Here is a 22836-nt window from a genome sequence, read left to right as displayed (position 1 = left end):
AAGATTGGAAGCAGATTACTTTACTTTGCAGTCTGAGAACTAGGACAGAGATATTCCAGCAGTGGGTGATTCTTTGGATGAACAAGTATCTTCTTAAAAATCTGCTTACAGATTTTTAAAACAAACCGTCGAAACTTCCTGGCAACTCTTCCTTCTTTCAGTGTTTTTTACAACTCAGCATTGTTCTGTGCTTTTCTAGAACTTTTTTCAATGTGGTGGGAAGATGAGTCAGCAGACTTAATGTAGCAAACATGACAATCGCAGAGCATTTTTTGGTGACTCATGCAAAAGGAATAAGATTGGAAGCAGATTACTTTACTTTGCAGTCTGAGAACTAGGACAGAGATATTCCAGCAGTGGGTGATTCTTTGGATGAACAAGTATCTTCTTAAAAATCTGCTTACAGATTTTTAAAACAAACCGTCGAAACTTCCTGGCAACTCTTCCTTCTTTCAGTGTTTTTTACAACTCAGCATTGTTCTGTGCTTTTCTAGAACTTTTTTCAATGTGGTGGGAAGATGAGTCAGCAGACTTAATGTAGCAAACATGACAATCGCAGAATGGATTTTTTGGGGGGGGGGAATAATCTGTCTGGATATAGATACGTGTATTTATATGTGAATATTTCTGTATGTATTGGTACAGTCTATACATATATTAAGTAAAAATTACTAATTTCTTCCACTAAATGGCTATACTGGCAAATGTTCTGTGTTATGCAATCCATCCATTTCAAATATAAGCAAAGATCTAAACCTTCCATCCGTGGCTTTTTCTGAATCCCAGTTATGGGGTTTTTATGTTTTCATCCGCACATTCTGGCAATTTTCTTTCCCAGTCCCTGATGTGTTAACTGCAGCTTTTGATGAAGTTTGTGCTTCTGTGCTCCTTGCTCAGCTCTTGCACTGAAGGCGTCTCAATTCTAATCCTGGCTTTTTCATGGGCCTTGTAAACTGATACTGTAACTTCATCTTTTTTTATTATTGTAGTGTCTCTCAAAGGCTGTGTATCTACCACATAAGGGAGTCGTGAAGATACTGTTACCATTACTATTGCACATGTTATCCCTTGTTTTTATCATTAAACTTAACTCGGAGTTCAGAGACATAAAACAATGGAAAAGCAGGACTTGTGTAAATAATGTGTCAGCTGATGATCAGAATTTTAAACTTCTATTTATCCTCTGTGTTGTGTTTTAAATACCTGATAAATAAGTTCCTTTTTCTGTCCATAAGGCAGTGTTAATTGCCCTGTGGCTCTTTTGTTCTGGTTGTGTGTAGTGCTGGCTAGGAAAAATCAGTGGTAGGTGCACAGATGTTTATGAAAGGGATATCAACAACTTGGATTTCTGGTTCTGGAGATTCGGCTCTTCAATTTCTTAATTTGAGATGGCAAAGTTTTTGTGGCAAACTTTGAATTCAATGCTACAGTAAGTCCTGAGAAAGCCTTTTAACTGAGAAAAAAAAAAAAAACACCAAACAAAACAACCACCAGTTGCATTATTTGGCCACAGAGCTAAATATGTGAAAGGGGTGCCTGAGCCTTGCTGGCAGCTGCTGCTGCCACCCAGGATAAAGGGCTGTAACTCCAAGTGGTGGCTGGGAACAGCTGCAAAAAATCTGGTAGGAAGAGGCACCCAGGGCATGAATCTGATACCTGTCCATTTGTGCCACTGCTTGCATCTGTGGCTTTACTCTTTGAACTCTATCTTCAGTTCAAACAGGTTATTTGGCACGCTTTGGCTTATTTAAGAAAAAATAGTCTGAAATGTTTAATGGGATAATGGTTAGGCTAAAGCAAAAGAGGGAGGAATCTTAAAGATTCTTATCCAACAGCTCAGCCTAGAAGGAGTTTTTGAAGTTAAGTTGTCCCATTGGTTGGAGACTCAACAGGAGACTGGAAGCCGTATTGTGTATTTTCTTCTTTAAAATACATGCCTTTCAGCTTTAGAAAAATGAGAATTCTTACATTGAATTAGTCCAGCAGGATACTTTTTTGGACAGAACAATACTTTTCTAATAGTTTTGTTTCACATACCTTTTACTAAGAAATAGATTTTAATCAAATTGTCAGCCTCTTATTCTTACTGGGTAATTTTTTTTCTGGCAGTATTGAACCTCAAAATACGCCCTGCCATGTCTGTTGCATCATGAAAGTGGAATGGTAATTTTAGATGTTAAAATTCATGCTAGAAATGAGAAGGTGTTTTGGGCAATCATGTATCCCACCTAAAGGTAAGGGTAATTTATGAAGGACCTCTAATATATTGTAAGAATGGAAAATAAGCAGGAATTGAAAAATAGTGTATTTTTCCGAAACAAGACGACTTTGCACTTATAGCGAGTTTGGATCTCTTTGAGTTGTTGTTTTAACTGCAAGTTTTATGAGGCTAGACTGGAGTTAGCCCAGACATAGAGAGACACCTGTGCAGTAAGCTGTGAGACTACTGTAATTACTTTTATCTTCCATGTTACTCTGTGAACTGTTTTTTGTTGAAGGAAAAGTTAAATAAAAAAATTTGTATTATTGCCCAGGTTTGGCACAGTCATGCAAAATAGTAGTCTGTCTTTTCAAAACTGCAGAATGTCTTCATGTTCCTAATACTTTATTTCAGTTCCCTGATTGAGGTTGTTCATGGAAATTATGTAGTGAACTGCCTACTTTCTTCTCTAAATTGACAGTTGTGTAGGCTTGGGGAAAGCATTACTGTCACTGTTCTGGAAAACAACCCCCAAGCCTGTATCCTCATGTGACAGTAGATCTGAAAGTGAATGTACTTCTTTATACTTTCACTCATACTAATTGTTCAGCTTGCAAAACTGATAGTAATAACTTTGAACAACTATTTGACAAATTACTGTTAAAGACTATGTCAGACTTTTTTTTTTTCCTTCTACCACATTTTTTTCTTCTCTCTCTAAAGTAGACTTCAGGGTTGAGTACAGCTTTAATGTAGCCTTTAGGGTTGAGTATATGATTAACTTATCACTAATGTGAATTAAAAAAAAAATTCTCAAGGATTTGGAGTATTGTTAGTATAAATTAAGAATAAGGATTTATTTTCTGTTTTTGTTATGACACTATGTACCAGCAGACTAAAGGCAGCATTTCTCCTGTTGTTGCTGGTTCAAAGAGAGCAAGTATGCTCTAAAATGTTAATGCATCTCTTCCAGGAGTGCTTTCTTCAGTGCTGGGGTGGCTGCCCCCAAAAGCATGAACCAAGAAGTCTCTTCTTGCCTTCTCCCCATCTTTGTGTATAGGGTGAGAGCACTCTGCAGAATCTGTTATTCCTCCCTGCCCAACCTGCGCGTAGGGCATACAGGTTTGCTCAGTATCCCCTAACTCACTAATACGTCCCTACAGTGCCCACCTGTGTGTGATATGCACATGTTTATAGTGGTTATAAATCATGGGGGCTTTGGTGTTTAAAAAGAAAGTTAGCCTGAAAAAAACTTACAACCAAACCTTAAGGGAACAGTGTGATAGGCTCAAAAAGTGACCTGGTAATCTGGTGAAGTGATGGTAACCTGGTGAAGTGATGGTATTTGTGACATATCTTGTCAATTCAGGAGTTTGTGGATAAGACCATGTGTATCTCTGGGAAGCAGAGAACAGAACATGTAGTCCAGCAGTAACTAGAGGTGTTGCTGAGCACTTTCTTTTGTTGTTGTTGCCACCCAGTATTCTTTTTTTAAGCATCTACTTTTGGCCATTGTCAGGAGGTGAGATACTGGAATAGGTGAGACAATTCTGAAGGTCTTAAATGAGTTTCCATACAGGTGAGGTGGCACTGAGTCTGCAAAGCTCCCAGTATCCCATGCTGCAATTCTCCTAGGAAAACCTTTCTCACCTCTGTGATATTCCACAAACTGGCTGCAGAAGGGGTGGATGTGCGTTCCCCCAGGATGTCAGATTGCAGTTGTCTTCTGGCCTCTAAAATGGGGATTTTGCAAAGTGTAAATTGACAGTAATAGAGGTGAAGTTTCTTGGCACACATCAGAGGGTCATTGTTTTGTGGGGAGGTGAGGTGTGGTTGTGTGTATTTGGTAGGAGACTGCACTCTGATTAAGTTCTGTTCTGCATTCTTTTTAAACTTTTGAGGTTACAGAAGTGCCGCGTGACTAGAAGGACACTGCACTGTCAGCATACTTCCTGGAGTACAAAAAGGAAGAAGTAATGTTGACTTAATAGGAAGGATCCTACCTGATCAAGTGTGGGTGGAGATAATTCCCCCTCTAGAGCACCTGGTACCTGGTGCTGCACTTGAAGGGGGGGAAACAAACAAACAGCTCCCCCCAAAACTTGCCCTGAGTGTTTTTAACTTTTAATTTAGTCTGGAAGAGAGAGATCTCGTAATAATTGTAGCTGAAGTCCAGCAGTTCAGACACTACACTTTCTACAGTGGTATTGTCTGCTAGCTATACAGCATATTCATCCGTTTCTGCTAGCTGAGAATTTTTCATAGTGTTCTGTGAAATTACACTGTTTCTTTAACGAATGGAGAAAACAGCACTGACTTCCCTGTGGCTTCATTCAGATGATCGCATTACAAAAGCTGCATTCTTTCCCTAGTGCAGTATGTTTAGTATGTGCTTGGCTTTAAAACTGATAGCGATAAATTAAATGATAACCTATTGCTTTAGAGTAGTGCTTGGAACAGCGAAGCACTGAGGTGATTTGATGATTTCCTGCTTTGATGGAAGTCTAGCAAAGGCGTAGCACTTTCACAGTGAAAAAATAACTCCAAGACTGCGGCAGGTAATGGTGATGAATTTTAATAGGAATCTTTGTCTCTGAATAAAAGTTTTATATAAGATTAAGTAACTACTAGTGCTCCTTCTGGAGGCAGACATTAGCACGCTAGCATGCTGCTACTTTTAGCTACCAAAGCTTCCTTAACACTTCAATGGTGTGCTAGTGATGAACCGACTTAAGTATTCCCTCTTCTGTATTTTGTATGTGTTGGTTTAGTTTCATTTGTAAAACTTCATATGCAATGATTTACTTATCTACCTGTTTCTGTATGTGCTTTGCACTGCAACTTGGCTGTGATGCTTTTATATGGTGAGGGTACCGATAACAGTCATAGTTACCAGTGAGGGGATAGTATTCTTACAGTAGTTTGAGTTCAAAACAGAAACTACTGAAGTCCTGCTTCCTAGAAATACTGAGAGTAGATTACCACCATCAATTTTGATGACAGCAATACTTTTTTTTATTTATCTATTTACATTTGAAATTGATTAATATTTAGTGCTTCAAGCAAAGGACCAGAATGGGGAAAAAAAAAATCAATTCTGTCCTGATGTCTGTCATTCAACTATCATAAAAACTAACTGGAGATGTTACTTATAGTTACATTCTGAATAGTAATTCTGACAATGCATTTATTGGGTTAATATCTTTCACAAAAAGTCTTCAGATTAATTTACAGTTAGAGAATTGGTCCTGAAAAATTCAAGTGAGATCTGAGAACTTCATTGCTGTCATCGTCTTGCATGTCACTGTAAGTAATGAAGGTTTTACCGTTAGCGCGTAGAACATTCTGGTGATTTTGCTGGTGGCCACGTTCTAGATGGAGAAACCTGATGTGCTGAGATTCATGGGACCAATACTTTTCCATCTATGAGAGCCTTTGGAATCTTTTGACTAGTGTTTGAGCAAGGACCCCAACAATAATTTATACTTTCAAGCAAGGAAATACCTGTATTTTAAGTGAATGCCAAGTTTATTGAGATTGAAATGAGCAATGTTAAAAAGCTTTATACAGGCATACATTAGACTAACATAGATGTGATAAATGCTATCCTAGCAAATTTTCTTGTTATAGGGCATCAGCATGACCCAGTGTTTTGTTTCATCACAGTAGTATCTTGTCTGCTCCAAGTCATGTGCTCAAGCATCTCTGTGTCTCCAAACCCAGAAAACCGCTTTTGCTTGAGAGAAAAACTGAATAGTTTTCTTCAAAACAGAGCAAGAAAAGCCTTGTTGCATCCTGGTTCTGCATCTCTAGTTTCTTTATTTTTCCAAATGAGCAGCCCTACCTTCTTCAGTAATCCCTAAAATGACAGCAACTTCCTTCTCAAAACTTGTGAATAAAGATCATTTGTTGCTGTGGCTTACTGGACCAGATTTTTCAAAGGAAACTGAAATTTCCTGTTAAGGTCAGATTTTTGGGGGGAGAGTTTGGTTCCATTTTGGCATTAAGTCCATATGCAGACTTCAGGGAGAGCTAAAGGTGTTGCTTGCTGAGTTCCTCTGAAAATCTGGCCCTATATATCAAAAGGGCATTTAATATTGAAATATTATGTTTATGAGCTTGATATATTTGTATTTCAGAGATGTTTAACTTAATTCAACAAAACTGCTGCTGTTAAGTTATTTGGAAGTTCCTTCAAATTCTGTTGTATAATCTAAATTGTCTTGGCTTCTTTTGAAAGAGAGATCCAGGTAGTGGATGCTGAGCTCTTGTCTATGTGGTCCTGACTTCTTCAAAGCAGTGATACAGAATAATAGGTCTGTCTCTGCAAAAGTTGCATCCAATAAAACTGCCTCATTGATTTAATATGTTTTGTAGGCCGTATTTTCTGGGCAGTCATGATTTTGATAGAAGCACAGGGTAAAAGCAGGTAAAAGGCACTATGAAAAAGTTTCTTCTTAATGACTGAACGTGAACTATAAAGTTGCTCTGCTTCTAATATAAAGAAATATTTGAAGGATACTATCTTGGTAAGTGGCTCCAAAAATACCAGGGATCTTTGTTCTCCATTTCTGCTAGTTGTGTAAGGTTTCATAGAATAAAAAATAATCTGTACTTCCTAAAAATCCCAATGTTTAACATACTGCTTAATAAAAAAATACTGATTTTATATATCTGTCAAGTGTGTGTAGAAAGCTTGCTGCTGTTCAAACCCACTACAAGAGCGAACCACCTGAGCAAGCAAGCAGTGTGTTCCCTGCCTCGCAAGTCACCGACCAGAGTACTTCACCTCCTTGCTGACCGCAGGCAGTCTGACGTGGGGAGTCTATCAGAGTGCTGTGCTGGCAGGGTTTGTCAGTATATGCTCTTTGAAAATCATGAGTTACATCTTCTCACAACAGTAACTTTCTAGGGTAAAATACAGAGTTTGCGTCCAGCATTCATTGTTCTGGAGTAGGAAAGTAAGGGGTGCTTAACTTTGCTCCAATTTTTACCTTGCATTCATAGTGTAAGAAGAGCTATTTCAGTTCTGTTCTAGAAAAGACACACGTTACTTTGACTTCAGGCTGGGATTTGTTAGCTTTACTGGGCACACTTGGAGGGGGATGGAAATCCAGTGATTAATTTGCTTTCTGTTTTGCATTTCAGAAATTAGATTTCAAAAATGTGTCTCTTTCTTGATGGTTCAACTTTAAAACAGTCTGTAAGTCAGATTAACTTGAATGTTCCTATAAGCTATGCTTATCTACACAGGGAAATTTCTCATCATGGGTGCTCTAGGATATTTGTTGTATGATTATATTCCAGTAAGATTATACTGGTATAAAGCATGGTACAAGGCCAGAAATAAGAGTATGTTTCTCTTTGTAGGATAGCCTGAAAATGAAGTATCTGCACCAGAATGAAATTATTTTTATACTAAGAGAGAGACACTTTCAGTAGTATAACTACAATAGAACAAGCACATCAAAATTTACTATGTAAGACTGTCTGGTTTTGAGCAGTATTGCCAAGTTACATTTGCTCAGGGCGAGTGTTTTGTGAAACTTGCTCACAAGTGTTGCGTGGTAATTTTATGCTTGAACTGTTAAAATGTCAAAATAACAGACTGAACAGAACTCACCTTTCCATCAAAGGTCTCATTCTATTTCCTGTATTTAGCTCGTTCAAGCATTATCACTTCCTAACTTAGCTTAGCAATTGCATCCTGTCTAACATATTTAAACTGATAAATGAAGTAGGAGTGTGTCATTGCTTAAACTTTCAGAGTGATTGTGTAGTAAGGAAGAGCTGTGAGTATTTATATTATTTTTATTTGCCTTGATTAAACCTTAGATACAGTCAAACCAAGATTGTTGTCCTGCTGGAAATGCAGGCTCTCTAATGAAGAAGTTGAGGGTTTCATCCTGTAATTCAGTCTTTCCATTGAGTCGGGAGGTTATTTGTCATTGCTTCTTGGAGAATCAACCTTGTATCTTCTCAACTGAGCAGCACATTACTGGGCATTCAGAGAGTGTCTCTTTGTACAGCATGTTTTGAAAGTGGACATTTTATGAAGTGATGAGTAGAAAGTTTTCTTGATTATTGGTGAAATTTAGTTTGGGTTTTTTTTTAATGGGAAGTGGTTTAGGCTCTGAAGAAGTAGATTGTGTTCCTCAAGTTTTTAATCCTAGCAACACTGTATTCCTTGGGAACACTGCATTAAATTTGGCTAAGCAAAACAGATATTTGCTGTTAAGTACTTACTCTTGCAGCAAGTTATTGTTGCAGTTGGAAGTGGAAATCTTAAACGAGCTTTTAAATTGTCATATTACTGGAATGAAGTGTTTTCACAGGATCTGAAGTGATTAAAAAAGAATCTTCCTGGGAAACTGACCTTCTATCTGTAGTCCCAAATTTAACTACTGTTTAAAGTTTTGTATTTCTATTTTGTATTGCATAATGATGTTAAACCTAGGTTTCTAGTAGCTGTGCCCTTAAACAAAAGAAAAAGGAAGCTTAAAACCTTTGGGCTGTTCTTTTCCCCAGTTAAACTAAAAAAAAAAGGCTTCTGTGTTTCCAGTGGCTGTGTTTTTAATGCATGTTTGTTTGGCTGTGCTTGATAACTTTTTACTGATGTCTAAATAAGAAGCTTATGAATGGTTTATTAGTTACATAGTTATGTCAAAATCAATAGATAAAACATTTAGACAAACTGTAGGAGATTACAACACAATCCTTGAAAATGCAAAACTAAAAGTAGCATGGAGTGATGTGCTGTGATTCATGAGATCTCTGATCATAACTGCTGAGTCATTAAGCCAATCCTGTAGGTAGTGAAACTTAACATGCATGAATCTGGACAGAACTTCAAAGATGGGGAAACTGGGTATCATCTGTTTGTGTTTATGTCATTGTTTTATCTGGAATAAAATACTGTTTACTTAAGTCAGTTCCAATAATATGTCTCTCATGGGGATGACTGTACAAGTTGGCCTTCTAGATAATATACATAGGTGCAAAAATGTAGTGGGTTTAATCTCTGACCTCAATGCTCTATTGCTCTTACTCTTGTAACACTGCTGGGTAAGCTCAAACAGCTTAACAATTGAGCTGTTCTTTCTCTGTTGTACAGGACAAATTTAGAAGCGCTTCAGAAGAAGCTGGAAGAACTAGAGTTGGATGAACAGCAGCGAAAGCGCCTTGAAGCTTTCCTTACCCAGAAACAAAAAGTTGGAGAGCTGAAGGATGATGACTTTGAAAAGATCAGTGAGCTGGGGGCAGGAAATGGTGGTGTGGTCTTCAAAGTATCTCACAAGCCTTCTGGTCTCATAATGGCAAGAAAGGTGAGTGCCTCAAAGATAGGAACTTAGGGATGATTTTTGTTAAGGAGGTTGTCTCTGATGAATTAAAGTGACTTTATTTAGAGAAATAAGTGGTGTTGACACACAAAAAAATTACTATAATGCCAACTTTGAGAGAAGTTGATGTGTTTTCAAAAAGTAGGAAAGGTTGCACTTGCTTATCCTAAACTTCCCAGTTTTTCAGAAATAGTGTCCCATGTGTTAGGTATTCATTCCCCCTTTCTTCTTGTCCTCCTCCCCCCTTTTTCCCCCCCCCCCCCCCCCCCCCCAATATGATCTTTTCAGCTGGTTATGTATCTTTCAAAGAAAATGTGGTAGACTCACTAATGAGTAGGAGGCCTAAAAGAAGTTACTGAAAGGTATAAATTAGGGAAAAGTGACAATATCCTGTATTCTGGGCCATAAGTTTAGAGGAATGTAAAAGATATCACCTGTCCTGAGATCTTCCTTCACAGCTGCAGACCAGAAAAGGGCCTCTGGATGATACTGGAAAAAATGAGAACTCAAAAAAAACTGAGAATGAGGGAATGCATTGGAGTACAGTGACATCTCCTTTTTTATAGTTTCATCATGGGGTGCAGGTGGCTTCTGTGCAAAAAGGTATTTGTTCTTCTGGCAAGAGTATTTTTAAATGATTCAGCTTTATGTTTTACAACCAATAGCAGTTGTGACCTAGTTTGTAAGAGAACTGGGACTTTTTTTTTTTCCAACTGAAATAGCTCAATGTTTTAATTCTCGTTTTGTTTATGTGAGGAGCTTTCACTTTCTCTCAGTATCTCTGGGAACCAAATATAGATGCAGGGAAATGCATCTCTGATACTGCCTGATTATTTCTGTTTGGGTACCTCATGCCTCTTCCTTCCAGGAGTGCAGTTCCTTTGCACAGGTGGCACTTGTTACGAGGCAGTGTGTCAGGGCATATGCCATTGTACTGCAGCGGGTGAGATGGCAAGCAGGCTACTGTGGTTCATGGGAGACATAACCTAGCCTTTTAGAAAGATAAAACAGAGGTCACGCTCAAATCCCAGATCCCATTGTTATACTACACTGAAAACTTCTATTTTTTTTTTTTTTTTTTAAATTGAGAAGTTGAAAGACTTCAGGTATTTCTTTTTTTTAAGAAGAGTACACTGTCATCTTCAGCAAAACTAAAGGAAAATGTGAATGTACTGACTTTAAGAATAAACCATGCTCAGTACACTGACAGTTTGGAGAGAAGCAAAGAAAAATGCCTACTTCCCAGGTGTGAGAATTATGAAATACACAAATCACAGAGGTTTTCTTGAAATAAATCAATTTAATTGATTTTTTTTTTTACCTACTGTGGGTTTAACAGGAAATTTTGCCCCAATTCATTAATATTTGATGCAACTAAGATGTTTGCTGAACTGCAATTTTTCTTTCATATATTGACCAAAATTTTATTTCTGTAATGTCTCTTAATGTTCCCTTTCACAAAAGAAATACACTTCTCGTATTGTATGAGATACTTTGTTCCACTAGACTGTTTATTTCATGTAATCTCCTCTTTAGATTTAGATTCAGTTTGGGGAGTTTTTAATTTGAGGTTCAGCTCATTCCTTCCACTAATGCTTTACAAACACCTGTGCAGATATTTTTCAGCAGCTGCTTCTGAGTCAGTATGTCTTTGACACATTTCCTTCAGACATTTGTTCATGGCTTTTCTTCAACATAAAGAGCTTCAGTTTCTGAACTATCCATAAAAAAACCAGATAAGTGAAGAAAATGTGCTGGAACAAAAAGTTTCTGATAGAGAAGTATTTTGTGAAAAGAAGAGATGGAAATTCCACCTTTTCATGGGTGCTGATGTTTCAATTTTCTCATGCTGTATTGTAGTTTTCTTTTCCCTTTGCCACTAAGAAAATAAGGGTGGATTATTTCACAGTTAAGTCATAGAATAATTCTGGTTGGAAGGGGCCTCAGGAGGTCATGTAGTCCAACCTCCTGCTCAAAGCAGAGTCAGATACAAGATCAGAGCAGGCTGCTCGGGGCCTTATCCAGCTAGGTATTGAAAACCTCTCTGAACAACCTGTTCCTTCTGAATGGCACTTTGTCACTAAGAAAAAATAAGAGTGGATTATTTTACAGTTAATTCATCTAGAGATCAAGCCAGCTATTCGAAACCAGATCATTCGTGAGCTGCAAGTTCTACACGAGTGCAACTCTCCATACATAGTGGGCTTTTATGGAGCTTTTTACAGTGATGGAGAAATCAGCATTTGCATGGAACATATGGTAAGTACATATAAATCTGTCTTAGCTTGACGTTATTAACAGACCATTAATGCAAAACCTGAGTGTCAACGGGACTTAAGTTAACAAATTAGACCTTTCTGCATGAATTAAAGAATCAAATACTGTGTTTTGGATTTAGTCTGCAAATCTGAGGCTGGGATTGATATGATCTGTTTTATCCCCTTCTTCAGAATCTGCTCTTCTGTAGAAGTCTAAGCTGTACAAATGTAGCCTTCCAATTGCTTCTCCTTTATCCATGGTCCCTTTTGCTTTGTTTTATTTAAAAATGTTTACCCAATTCTGCTACTTAGACACTTGTTCTGATTTGGGTTTAGTTTTGTTTTTAGGCAGAATGGACCAGATCACTCTGATACTACAGCTGTGTAGTCCTTAGTAGCTATGATAACAAGAATCTAGTTTATTCTTATTTAGATGAATCCATATTTTGTCTCCTTTTTTCAAACTTTACAGAAAATGCAAACGTAAAGACTAGTGCACAGGAAGTGAACAAGCCCAGAAGGATCTTATACAACTTTTTTAATGCCAAAAATATATTTAACTGTGTTTCATTTTAATAGAAAAGTACACATTCTTCTCGACATCTGTTTGCCTTTCTCTAACATATGGAGCCAAACACTAAAAGTAAATTTTCTGTAATTAAAGGTCAGTCAAATTTTTTGCCTCACTTGCTTAGTAGAGGATGTTTTTAACAATATGAAATACAATAAATCTGAAGACCTTTTTATTTTTTCCCTGGAAAAAACTGTTTCTTTGGAGAGAAACCTATTTTTTCTGGAAAGTACATGTGATTGTTTTAATGCTTCTCTGGTCTTGTCTTACGGAAATTTTTAGAAGAAATCGATGGTTGCCTAGGAACAAGTGATCATGATCCAGTTTTTAAGCATGTGCTAGCCGAATAGAAGGTGTGCATACCCCAAAATACAAATGACTATTGGGAATTATAAAGAAGTTAGTTTCTGAAAATTGAAAACAATAATGAAAAATAGGAAAATAGATGTTAAAAATTACTGTCTGGGCATTGTTTCAGAATACATTATTAAATGTCACAAATGTGCACATCTGCAATTGCTAAAAGAGCGTGTATGTTAAAGCGTGCCAAAAGAGAGATGGTGGTGGTATATAATTACATGTAGAAATAAAAGGCCTAAAGAATCTCAATTTGTCAATGAGAAAATTAACAGGAGCAATCAGGGTTTGCAAGTTCCAATGCAGGGAATGATATATCTGACAGTAGACATTTCTTCAGTTTAAGAGAAGGCAGTATGAAATCTGGTGTTTCAACACTGAATCTGGTCTAAGTCAGACTGGATATAAGATTTTACACGTAGAACAATTGATCACTAAGATACGAAATAGAAAGAGAAGGTGGATTATTTAAATTGTAGTCTTAATTAAGCCATTAAGCTGTTGGCTTAATGCAGATCACTAGGTGGAAGTTTTTGGTCTCCTTTTGGATAAAAGATTAGATGAGAATCTCCATTGTCTTTTTTTGTACGTGTCTTTCTTTCAATTACTGCCAGTCAAAATTCTTATTTTTAACAGCGAGTTAAAAAAATGTAAGTATGAATATGAACAAAAAGTTGGAGGTGGAAAAGGCATGGAACTTGAAGATTTGAATGTTTGGTATTTTTAGGTACATAAATTCAAAATCAATGCATAACTTCGCTTAGCAGCAGGTATTTAACAGGCAAAAGGGTTGGAGTCTGCTCCTAAAAGACACTGAAGGTTGCAGCCAACACTAGGCAATTGAATTGTATTCAGCCTCTTCCAGGATTGGAGCTAGTCCTTAGGAAGGGGGAAAAGAAAAGGTTTTTTTCAGTATGAATTATTTGTTAATATACTGATGTCTCAGCAGAGACAGCTGTCCAAAAATGCACAGTGGTTATACAAGAGACTTATATAGACATTTTTTCTGTTGGTGTATTTTTAATCAAGTGTGGTGTATGTGGGTGTGATTTTACAAAAATACATGATCAAATAAGTATTTATATACTTTCCTTCTCATAACAGTTTTAGATTTTAGTCCTCAAATAACAAAACTTTGCATGCTAGCTTTTCTCTTTACATGTATAAATGATGATGATAACTTCCAAAGGATAGGTTAAGGCAGAAGGCAGTTACTTTCTCAAGTTGGATTTTTGTCTTAAGTACTGGGAGAGATCAAATGCTGATCCAGACAACAGGATATTGTTTTTTAATTTGAGAAATAACTTTCTAATTTCTTCTTTGATTGTATATTCTCTATTCTAGAGAATCTAGAACTTATGCACAAGCCTATTGTTGAATCAGTTGCTAAAAATAAATAGCATTTTTTACAGTTTCCCTTCTCAGAAGCCCTTAGCAACAGTGGAATATATTTGACTTTGGGTATGTGTGTGCATGCATTCATTTTATTTAACCTAATAAGATTAGCAAGACTGTTACTTACCATGAAACTTAAAACATTTTTTCCAATTTTGGTTCTTTGAGAGCCGTGCCAAATCCACCCTCCATCCTTGGAAGTTGACAGAGTCACCCCGGATATGCAGAACTAAGAGAGGCCAACTTTCTCTGTGTAGGATCTCATCTGGGGGATGAGGAGAACAGGAATCTGTGTTTAATTATGATCATGGGGTGGCACTAGCACACATTATATTCAGGAAGAGAACTCTGTCTTTTCCAGTGTGATGAATTTTCATCCTTGTAATCAGGATCATAAAATCTTCTATGTTGCTTCAATCTTCCTCACTCTGTCTTTGGAGGGGGAGAGAGTATCATGTGATGGCTGTGACAAGACAAAAAAATGGATGTTATTGCATTGGTCTGAAAGTTACAGAAATCTGTAAGATTCCTAATGCTTGGTCAACAGCCATTTGTGGACAGTGCTTCCTTAACAAGAGCCAAACCACGGAAATACTAGTATGGAAGATCATTGTGTGAAGTGTTTATTTGAGTGGATGTTGTTATTGGCCAAATGTTTGTTTAAAATAAACATAAAACTGACTAATTCCTACTGAGGAATGATTTTTTTTTTAAGATATGCACCATAACAATGTTAAATCAAACATGAAAAGCAATGGTTTTCTTCTCACCAAATTTAGGCTTCAGACTACAGTCCTGTTTAAAATGTTTTAGAGTAATTTGATTAAAGTTTGACTATTCAAACATTTATTATTAGGATGGCGGCTCCTTGGATCAAGTACTGAAAAAGGCTGGAAGAATTCCAGAGCAGATACTGGGCAAAGTTAGCATTGCGGTAAGTGGGTTCATTGCTCTCAAAGGCTGGAAGTGGGTACACTTGTGTGTTGGTGTGGTAATGCCAAATCCAGGAAGCCGCTGTTTCAGGACTGAAGGATGTGGGAGAGAGAAGTATTACCAGATTTTTAAGTGTGTTGCTTTCTTTAAAAAGCAGTCTTTGTACATGTTGTTATTTGGTAGCTCAGGGCATTGGAATGAGTAACTCATTCTAACGTGTTTGCTTTGATTTTCTGCTTTTGTATCAGCTGATGCTTCTGGATAAGAACAAAATTAACATTTCATTAAAAAATTTTGAATGTTATCTTTTCATACCTATTGTGCAACAAGCTGTGTATGCAAAACTTCCAGTAAGGGGTTGGTTGACTCTGTTTTTCTAGTCTGAGCTGGTGGTACAATTTAAAACAAAATATTGATTTGCAGTGATTATATTTTAGGATTTCTGTTATGTTGCATTCAGTTGGAAGTCTTGTACAGACAAAGCATGCCATTATCTCTTCTGTTTCATAAATTGAAAATTTTTCTTTTATTTGTCTTTTAGGTAATAAAAGGACTCACATATCTGAGAGAAAAGCATAAAATAATGCACAGAGGTGAGACAAAATTTTACATTGTAACTTTTCCTGAATATAAGTTTTATTCAAGTTAAAATAGGTGCTTTTTCTGTGAATGGCTCTTTACGGTTCAATATGGCTTTTGTTCAGAGAGTTTTTCTTGGGTAGTGTAAGGCAAACTTTTTTTTTAATCCAAATATCTTACTATGACTATCATGTATCTTCAACTTCTGCTGTCTTACTGCGGTTTATATGGGTTATAATCCATGCTAAAACCTGGTATGGTTGTATTATATGTGCACACAGAATTTCTGTCTGTTTGAAGCTGCTTGCTGCCAGAGTGATTTGGCTGGTTGGGAGTACGTGCTAGAGCTGGGAATCTAACTTGAGACCAGAAGTACTCCCTTTGCAGTGAAGATAGGAATATGTTGAAGGGCCTGAGTGATTCAATCTCTATTTCACTTAAATACCAAATAAGTCTTCCTGCATTTCCTGGGAAGACAATGCTTTTTCAACACAAAAAAGTATGTGATAAACTTCTAGGTAAACACAGACAGGTACAGAAGCAGAGGCTGCAGTCTTGGACAGTACTATGCACTGAAGAAGCTCTCAAACCTTCCTACCTGCAGCTGTTGCACTTGGGCTGAGTTAACTATTGCCTAGCGTGGCTGCAGTGAAGATAGACCCTGTCTAGTATAGTTGTGGGCAGTGTCTTTCTTAGAAATGTCAGCACTTGAAATGAGGCAACATGTATGGAGGTAAGCTCTTCATGTAGTTTTCATTCCTGTACTCAGTTAAGAGAGAAAGAGAAGCAGAAGGCAGTTAACATAAGATACCTATGAATGGGGTTTTGTAATGGCATAATTAACTCTTTATGAAGACAACTAAATTAAAAAGTATTGTCCCACTGTATCTATTTCTAGCAACTGCTAGTCTTTTGATAGTAATAGATCTATTAAGTGTGACAACAAAATCTTTGCAGAGATGCACAATTAAAACCTCTGACCTAAAATTAATTTGACAGTTCAACACTCATTTATTGCCAGTTTTAAAGAAAGTCACTATTTCTACCAGCTGTCTTACATTCGCATGCTATTTATAGACATCTGTCATGCAGAATTGCATCTTTTTAATACTTAAATGATTTTAAAAACATGGTGAAGCTATGTAAAATGAGTGTTGCTTCTGCACTCCTGGGGTCTTTAGTCACTTTACTGTAAAATAAATGCCCTGCCTTATTTTCAGCTTATAGTTGCCCTTTTTAAAATCCAGCTCTTTCATTAATCTGTTGCATGTTCCATTAAACAAAAATGACACTTGATATGGTAAAGTAATAAATTCCATTATTCCTGACATGAGTGTAAATTGAAGACTGGAGATGGAGCATTTCGTGTTTTTGTCTGAATGGCACTATTCATTGCAGTCATCATGCAATATGTATAAACCATGCCAACTGTTCAGTGAGTTTTGTACCATATGAGATCAATCTTCAGATTATAAAAATATCTTCATCAGACACTAATATGTGTCTGAGTTTACATTTGTTGGCTGGACCAAAAAGAGTAATTAGCAATCCTAGTTTATATAATCTGTTGTAGAATCATCTTACACATGAAGTAGACTGTTTATTACACATTTCTGTTGTTTTTTTTTTTTTGAACAATCGATAGCTCCCCTCTGGAGAAAGGAGGCTGGAGGTAGACTCTGTAAAGATTTCTGATGGTAGTTGCAAAGTCATTTGTCTCTGTTCAGAGCGTAAAGGAGACTCCTGGGAAACAGATCATCTTATTTTTAGGGCCTACTGGAAGAGTGACTATTGTATCTTGTAGTTTTCAATTCAGCCACAGCAGTGGTTTGTTACCATGTTGGTCACTTGTGGTTTTTTTAGGTTGTTCTTGCTCAGCTGGCTACTGAGACAGCAATTTTTTTCTCTCTTTTTTTCAGTTTTACAATCTATAAATCTGATAAACAAGATCAGAAGGGCTTTACTTTGGATTTAAGTGCAGCTTAACCTCACAGTATTGGTTACACCAAACATTATACTTCAAGTGCATGGACCAACAAAAGTTTCTCTTCTACATTGCTTCCAATATTACTGGATTGAATGTGCCCTGCAGCGTGTAAAATTCCATGTACAAATTGTGGTTTTTATTTTTTCAGCTCAGTTTTCATGCTGTGTGCTCTGACAACATCAGGAATACATGACCTTGTATACTTTTTGCAGAAACTCTCATTGAAATGTGTGATATAAAGTGGGAGCTAAAATGACTTTGGAAGTTGATCATAGCTACGGCTAGCAGCTAAAAAGAAAACCAGTGAGAACAATGTTTCCATCTCTTGACATACAGAGCTAAACGTGCTCATCTCTCGACATACGGAGCCAAACTTGCTGGCTCCTATCTTTGATACTGCCCACCAGTCTGTCTGTTTTTACAGGTTGCCCTTTGTGCATTATTTGTAGATCTCCATATGTAAGCTGGACCTCATGTATAAGCTGGCACACTAGACTGAGCTGTTACAGCTTAGCATCTTAGTTGAGGAGGGCCCTGGTTCAGCTTCCTGCAGGTCAGGTTTATGAGCAAGATGCTGTCCTGCAGTGTGAAGTTCTCTTCTGGAGGTTGACTGATGTTCAGCTGTTTACCGGTTGTACTGTCATGTGGTACTCTGTGATTAAAGAGGGACTGGCATGTGGAAAAAATGTAATACATGAAAAGTATGTAGACTGAAATGGTGTCAGTAGGGTTTAGTGTTGTCAGAACATGCTTAGATAATGCATGTCTGAATGTTAAACGTGGCTTCAAAATGCAAGAATACCATTGTAAATGTACTGACTTCTCTGCTATTTGATATATTAGATGCTTGGCTGCCTTGTAATTTAAAAAAAAAAAGCTTCTTACATTATAATTTTACTGTCTTTCTTAGGCTTTTTTAATTTCTTATGTGTTAAGAACTCCCGGAGTTGTATGGCCCTAGGTTAAGGATGCTACCTAGTGAAGCCAGAGTGAAACCAGGTCTGTAGTATAAGAATGGCAATATGTTATACTGGGAAAACCCTTGTAGTGCAGGTGAAGCTTTTTCTGGCAAAGTTATGCTTTTCTAGACTGCCTCTTTCTTGAATGACAGCTGAAATAAATAGTACTAGTAAAAGCACATTTCTCCTGGTATAACTGGGTCAGCATTATTTTGGTGACAGTGTAATAATTGGAGATTTCTGTGGTTTACTCTCTCTAGTCCCTATAGTTTGCCCTGAGTGATTATCTAGCACTGCACTGACATAGTGTGATCAACATCTGACATGTACTGTTTGTTCTCACTCATCCTGTCCCTGAGGAAAAATGTGTGCAATTGGTGGGCTTGGTTTAGTAAGGTTTTTTGGTTTTGTGTTGTGGTGAGAATGGGAGACTTAAAAATGAATAGACGTCCTCACTAAACATGAGTACATAGCAACATAAGGCCAAAAAAACTTGTTCTTAAATCTAAAGAGAGCAAGGCTTGTGATAACTCATTTTCAAGGAGGAGTTTATTCCATTACTGTGTTTTATTACTTGTGTGTGACACAGCAATATCAGCAACGGTTTGTAATATTGACCTGGCCATTGAGATTACCAGGAAAAGTGCAAGTATGATGCTATAAAACATCTTCTAACAGTAAGATGCAAAATGTGGGCTTTTATCTTTTTATTTAAAAAAGGAGCTGTTTCAAGTAAAAACAGCTGTATTGCCTACCCAGCAAATAAACACACCATTCTCAGTATTTTTGGTTGGGTGTGTTTGGGTTTTGTTTTTGGTTTTTTTGGTTTTTTGTAGCAATGTAATGCTACAAAATAAGACTGGGGGGGGGGGGAGGAATCTGTGTATGGGATCCCTCCTTTGAAACTTGTAGGCATCCAGCTTGTTTTTTGGTTTCTTGACTAGTCTCACCCATTAATGTATATTTTACGAATCAAGTGTTCATGTCACTGTTTTTGTTGCACTGTATATAAATCTGGGGAAGAAAAACCAGTTTAAATCAAGTTGTCAGGAGCTTCAGGTAATGCTTTATTTGCCTAGCTTTTAGTGTTCTGATGAACTGTTCAGTAGACTAAGTGCATACAGAACAGTTTAAGAATTTTTATTGGGCTATCCAACCTCATTAGAGTACTATTTTTAAGATAAGAAATTGAGTACACTCTTCAGAGAGTGGTGAAGGTCTGTATGTTGGTGTAGTTGATGGCAGTTGAGGATGGTTAGTGCAACTGAGATTTCGGCATTATTGTGGGGCAGTAAAACAAAGGACTTAGAGCATCACCATAGGGCAAAAATTCACAGGAGTGTCTTGCAGGATAAAGATTCTTTAAGACATTAATTTTTCCATAATGATCGGCAGAAGCTAGCAGACAGCATTCTGAATGCAAGAGGCTGTTGTTAGACAAATAATAATGCTGACCTGAAAGAAAAGAATAAAAAATAAATCAGCAAAACTTGTCAGTGACGCATTTACTTGGATTGATCAAGAAGTAATGACAGTCATAAAGGATTGCAAAAAACCAAATGGAATATGGTAGCTGCTCAACATGAGGTTCAGCTTAAACTGCTTCCGCACACAGATGTATCCTGGACTAACTGTGACCTCTGGGGAAAAGTATTTGCTTGTCATTACAGACACCTCAAGGAAGAAGTCATTAGGACTTTATTAAAGAAGGAATGGAAAATACAGTGTCTTTATAGACTGTTACCTCATCTGGACCATCATGCTTTGTTTTGGTCCTCTCTGAAAGGACATGATAGAAATTGCAAGACTTCTGAAAGACAAACTGGTAGGATACAAAGCAGGCACAGAGAAGGAAGAGACAAGGAATGTGACTATGGTAGATATTTTCATAATATCTCCTATTCTGTTAAATAAAGATCTTTATAACAGGGAATGGTATAGAAAATGCTACTTCTACAGTCCTATTTACCTTTGTGGTTAATACCAGAAGGCACTAAATGACAAGGGAAGAAATATCCTGTAACTAATTACAAAATATATTGCCGCAGGTTACTCAGACACACAAACTTTTTTTTTTGCTGTGTTTTATCTCTGGATGAATAAAAATCCTGTGAGTTAATCGGAACATAAACTTTACTTGTTTTTGAGCACAGTCTGGAGTGTAATTCTCTCTGGAAAGTCTTCTCTTGCACAGAAAGTGCTTTGTAAGATTTCTGAACTCAAGTTGCAGCCAACAGCTCCAGAGTAGTAGGTACCACACAGCAGGGATGCTGTCAATGGTCTGTTCTAATGTGTTAGTTTCTAGATTATTTTCATAAGATCCTGCCTTGGGAAACTGAAAATGATTCTAAGATACCAATAATGTGCTGCAAGACAAATATGTTCTCCAGTGTCTTTCTTTCAGAATGAACTAGGTTTGTGCCAGGGGGGGAAGCAGGGCTCAGGGAGAGGAGGCATACCTCTTACAGAGATTATAAGACATCCTGTAAATCCTGGAAACTTCTTTGTATTAACTAGCTCCCTTTTCAGTGTCATGTATCCATCCCTCTGGACTGGCTAAGGACTTTTCTAGAATTGCCCAGCTCTGTTTCCAGGTTGTCTTATTTTCTTTAACACTGAAATACTTACGTAGTACACTTGGTCTTCCTTTCTAGATTTGTCTGTTTGTTGCAAGTTACAGCAAACATTTTGGAGGATGCCTTGGCATTCCTGTTCCATTTGGCAATACAAATCTCTGGTTTCCAGAGAAACTGCTTAAGTGCGCAGACGCTCTGGAGTTAAAACAGCATAGCGTGCTACATTTAGAGGGGTGGAAAGGCAGCAGCATTCCAAACATCACACTCTGATCACACTGGGTGCCTTGCGAGGAAAACGAAAATGCTCAGGGAAAGGCAAGCTTTATATAAAACTCCAGTGAGGAGTCATGGTTTGCTGTGCTGTTGTAAGAAAGGTACAGCGTGGGATTATCAGCTAGAGAAACACTGAAGGTAAAAGTTAAGTCTTCAAAAGGCCAGGTGGATTCTAGAGCATGTAAGATGCTTATAAAGAGAATGTCGTTTGGTTCACTGACAGTGGAACACTAATGTTATTTTTTGCCATTTAATTATGAACGTGAAGTATTCATGAGCTGTAGAGATGAGGATTTATGTCTTTGTTCTGAATTGAACTAGTAGATGTGCATAGATAAGCAGTACAAATCTAAAGGCCATATCTATGATTTGTTCAGGCTCTGCAGTATTTCTAGCGTATTTTGCAAACATTGTTTTTTCCACCTTGCTTTTACACAGAACTTTAGGTGCATATTCCTGTGTAGCTGGGAATCTCTGCTGCTTGCTTTACTGCACCAGCATTTGCTTGTTTTTTGGTGGTTGTATGTTGGTTTTCTGGTGTTTTTTTTTTGTTTTTTTCCCCCTGCTAGACTTTTAAACTGATAGGTCAAGCTCCTAGACTGGATTCTTCCTTTTCATTGTGAAGTGTACTTGTGGTGAGGTCTCTACAAGTAGTCAAAACTTGCACAAAGGAGGTAGAACTTGCAGAAGGTTTGGCTGTTTGCCCAGGTGGCCTCTAAAATCTCTTTACTGAAGCCCTGCTCTGAGTTAACCAGTGTGTAACATTGTTTTCTGCCTGGTAAACAGCTCCACAAACTGCCCAGTACCTCTGCTGTGCTTACAGGAGGAAAATCTATTGAGGAGAGCGATGTTTATAATCCAGTTACTTTCCTAGGGATGGGGAATTAAAAGTAGTACACACAAAATACATGCCTGTATTCTTCCCCCTCCATAAGGAAGAAGACTGTACCTGGCAAAAGTAGCTGGCATCTTCTTTGTGGTAGAAGGAAGATGTACACAGGCACAACTTCCTCAGTGTTAAGACCAGAGAGTAGTTTGTGTTAGATCACTGTGTGGATTTTCTACGGGCTGATGCTCGCTCCAAGTACAGCGGACAAGCTGTAGGCTCGCTGTCCTGTAGCTGAGCCTAGAAGAACTTGTGTATATACAAATCATCACAAAACACTGTTTCCAGTGTGCCTGGACAGTTTCGGTTACCTAGAAAAGTGATGTCAGGAACCAGAAAATGTAGCCACAAGTTCCAAAAGTGGAAAACTTTATTCAAGCTTTGTTTTGTTCTTTAAAGGGGGGCTAGGGGGAAAAACAGCTAAAATATAGTTTTGTCTTCATTTCCAATCTCCATGGATCTTGTCCAGTGAGGCATAACCTTCTGCTGGAGATTCCCCCCCCCCCCCCCCCTCGCGTCGCC

At 37.6% G+C, this 22836-nt stretch overlaps 1 protein-coding gene across 1 annotated transcript in view; it reads left to right on the top strand.

Annotated features, from left to right (window-relative positions):
• Positions 1 to 22836, top strand: part of MAP2K1 (mitogen-activated protein kinase kinase 1) — a 40747-nt gene that overhangs the window by 8048 nt on the left and 9863 nt on the right. Inside the window, exons 2-5 of the mRNA XM_019472391.1 lie at positions 9315 to 9525; positions 11653 to 11799; positions 14978 to 15055; positions 15596 to 15647. Of these exons, the coding sequence (XP_019327936.1) occupies positions 9514 to 9525; positions 11653 to 11799; positions 14978 to 15055; positions 15596 to 15647 (289 nt within the window). The 5' untranslated portion in view covers positions 9315 to 9513. The remainder of the gene's footprint in view (positions 1 to 9314; positions 9526 to 11652; positions 11800 to 14977; positions 15056 to 15595; positions 15648 to 22836) is intronic.

Source organism: Aptenodytes forsteri, unplaced genomic scaffold (genome assembly GCF_000699145.1).
Source record: "Aptenodytes forsteri isolate BGI_AS27 unplaced genomic scaffold, ASM69914v1 Scaffold83, whole genome shotgun sequence".
In the NCBI taxonomy this organism is placed as follows: Eukaryota; Metazoa; Chordata; class Aves; order Sphenisciformes; family Spheniscidae; genus Aptenodytes; species Aptenodytes forsteri.
Note: the sequence above shows the minus strand (reverse complement) of the source record. Positions and strands in the feature narration are given on the sequence as shown.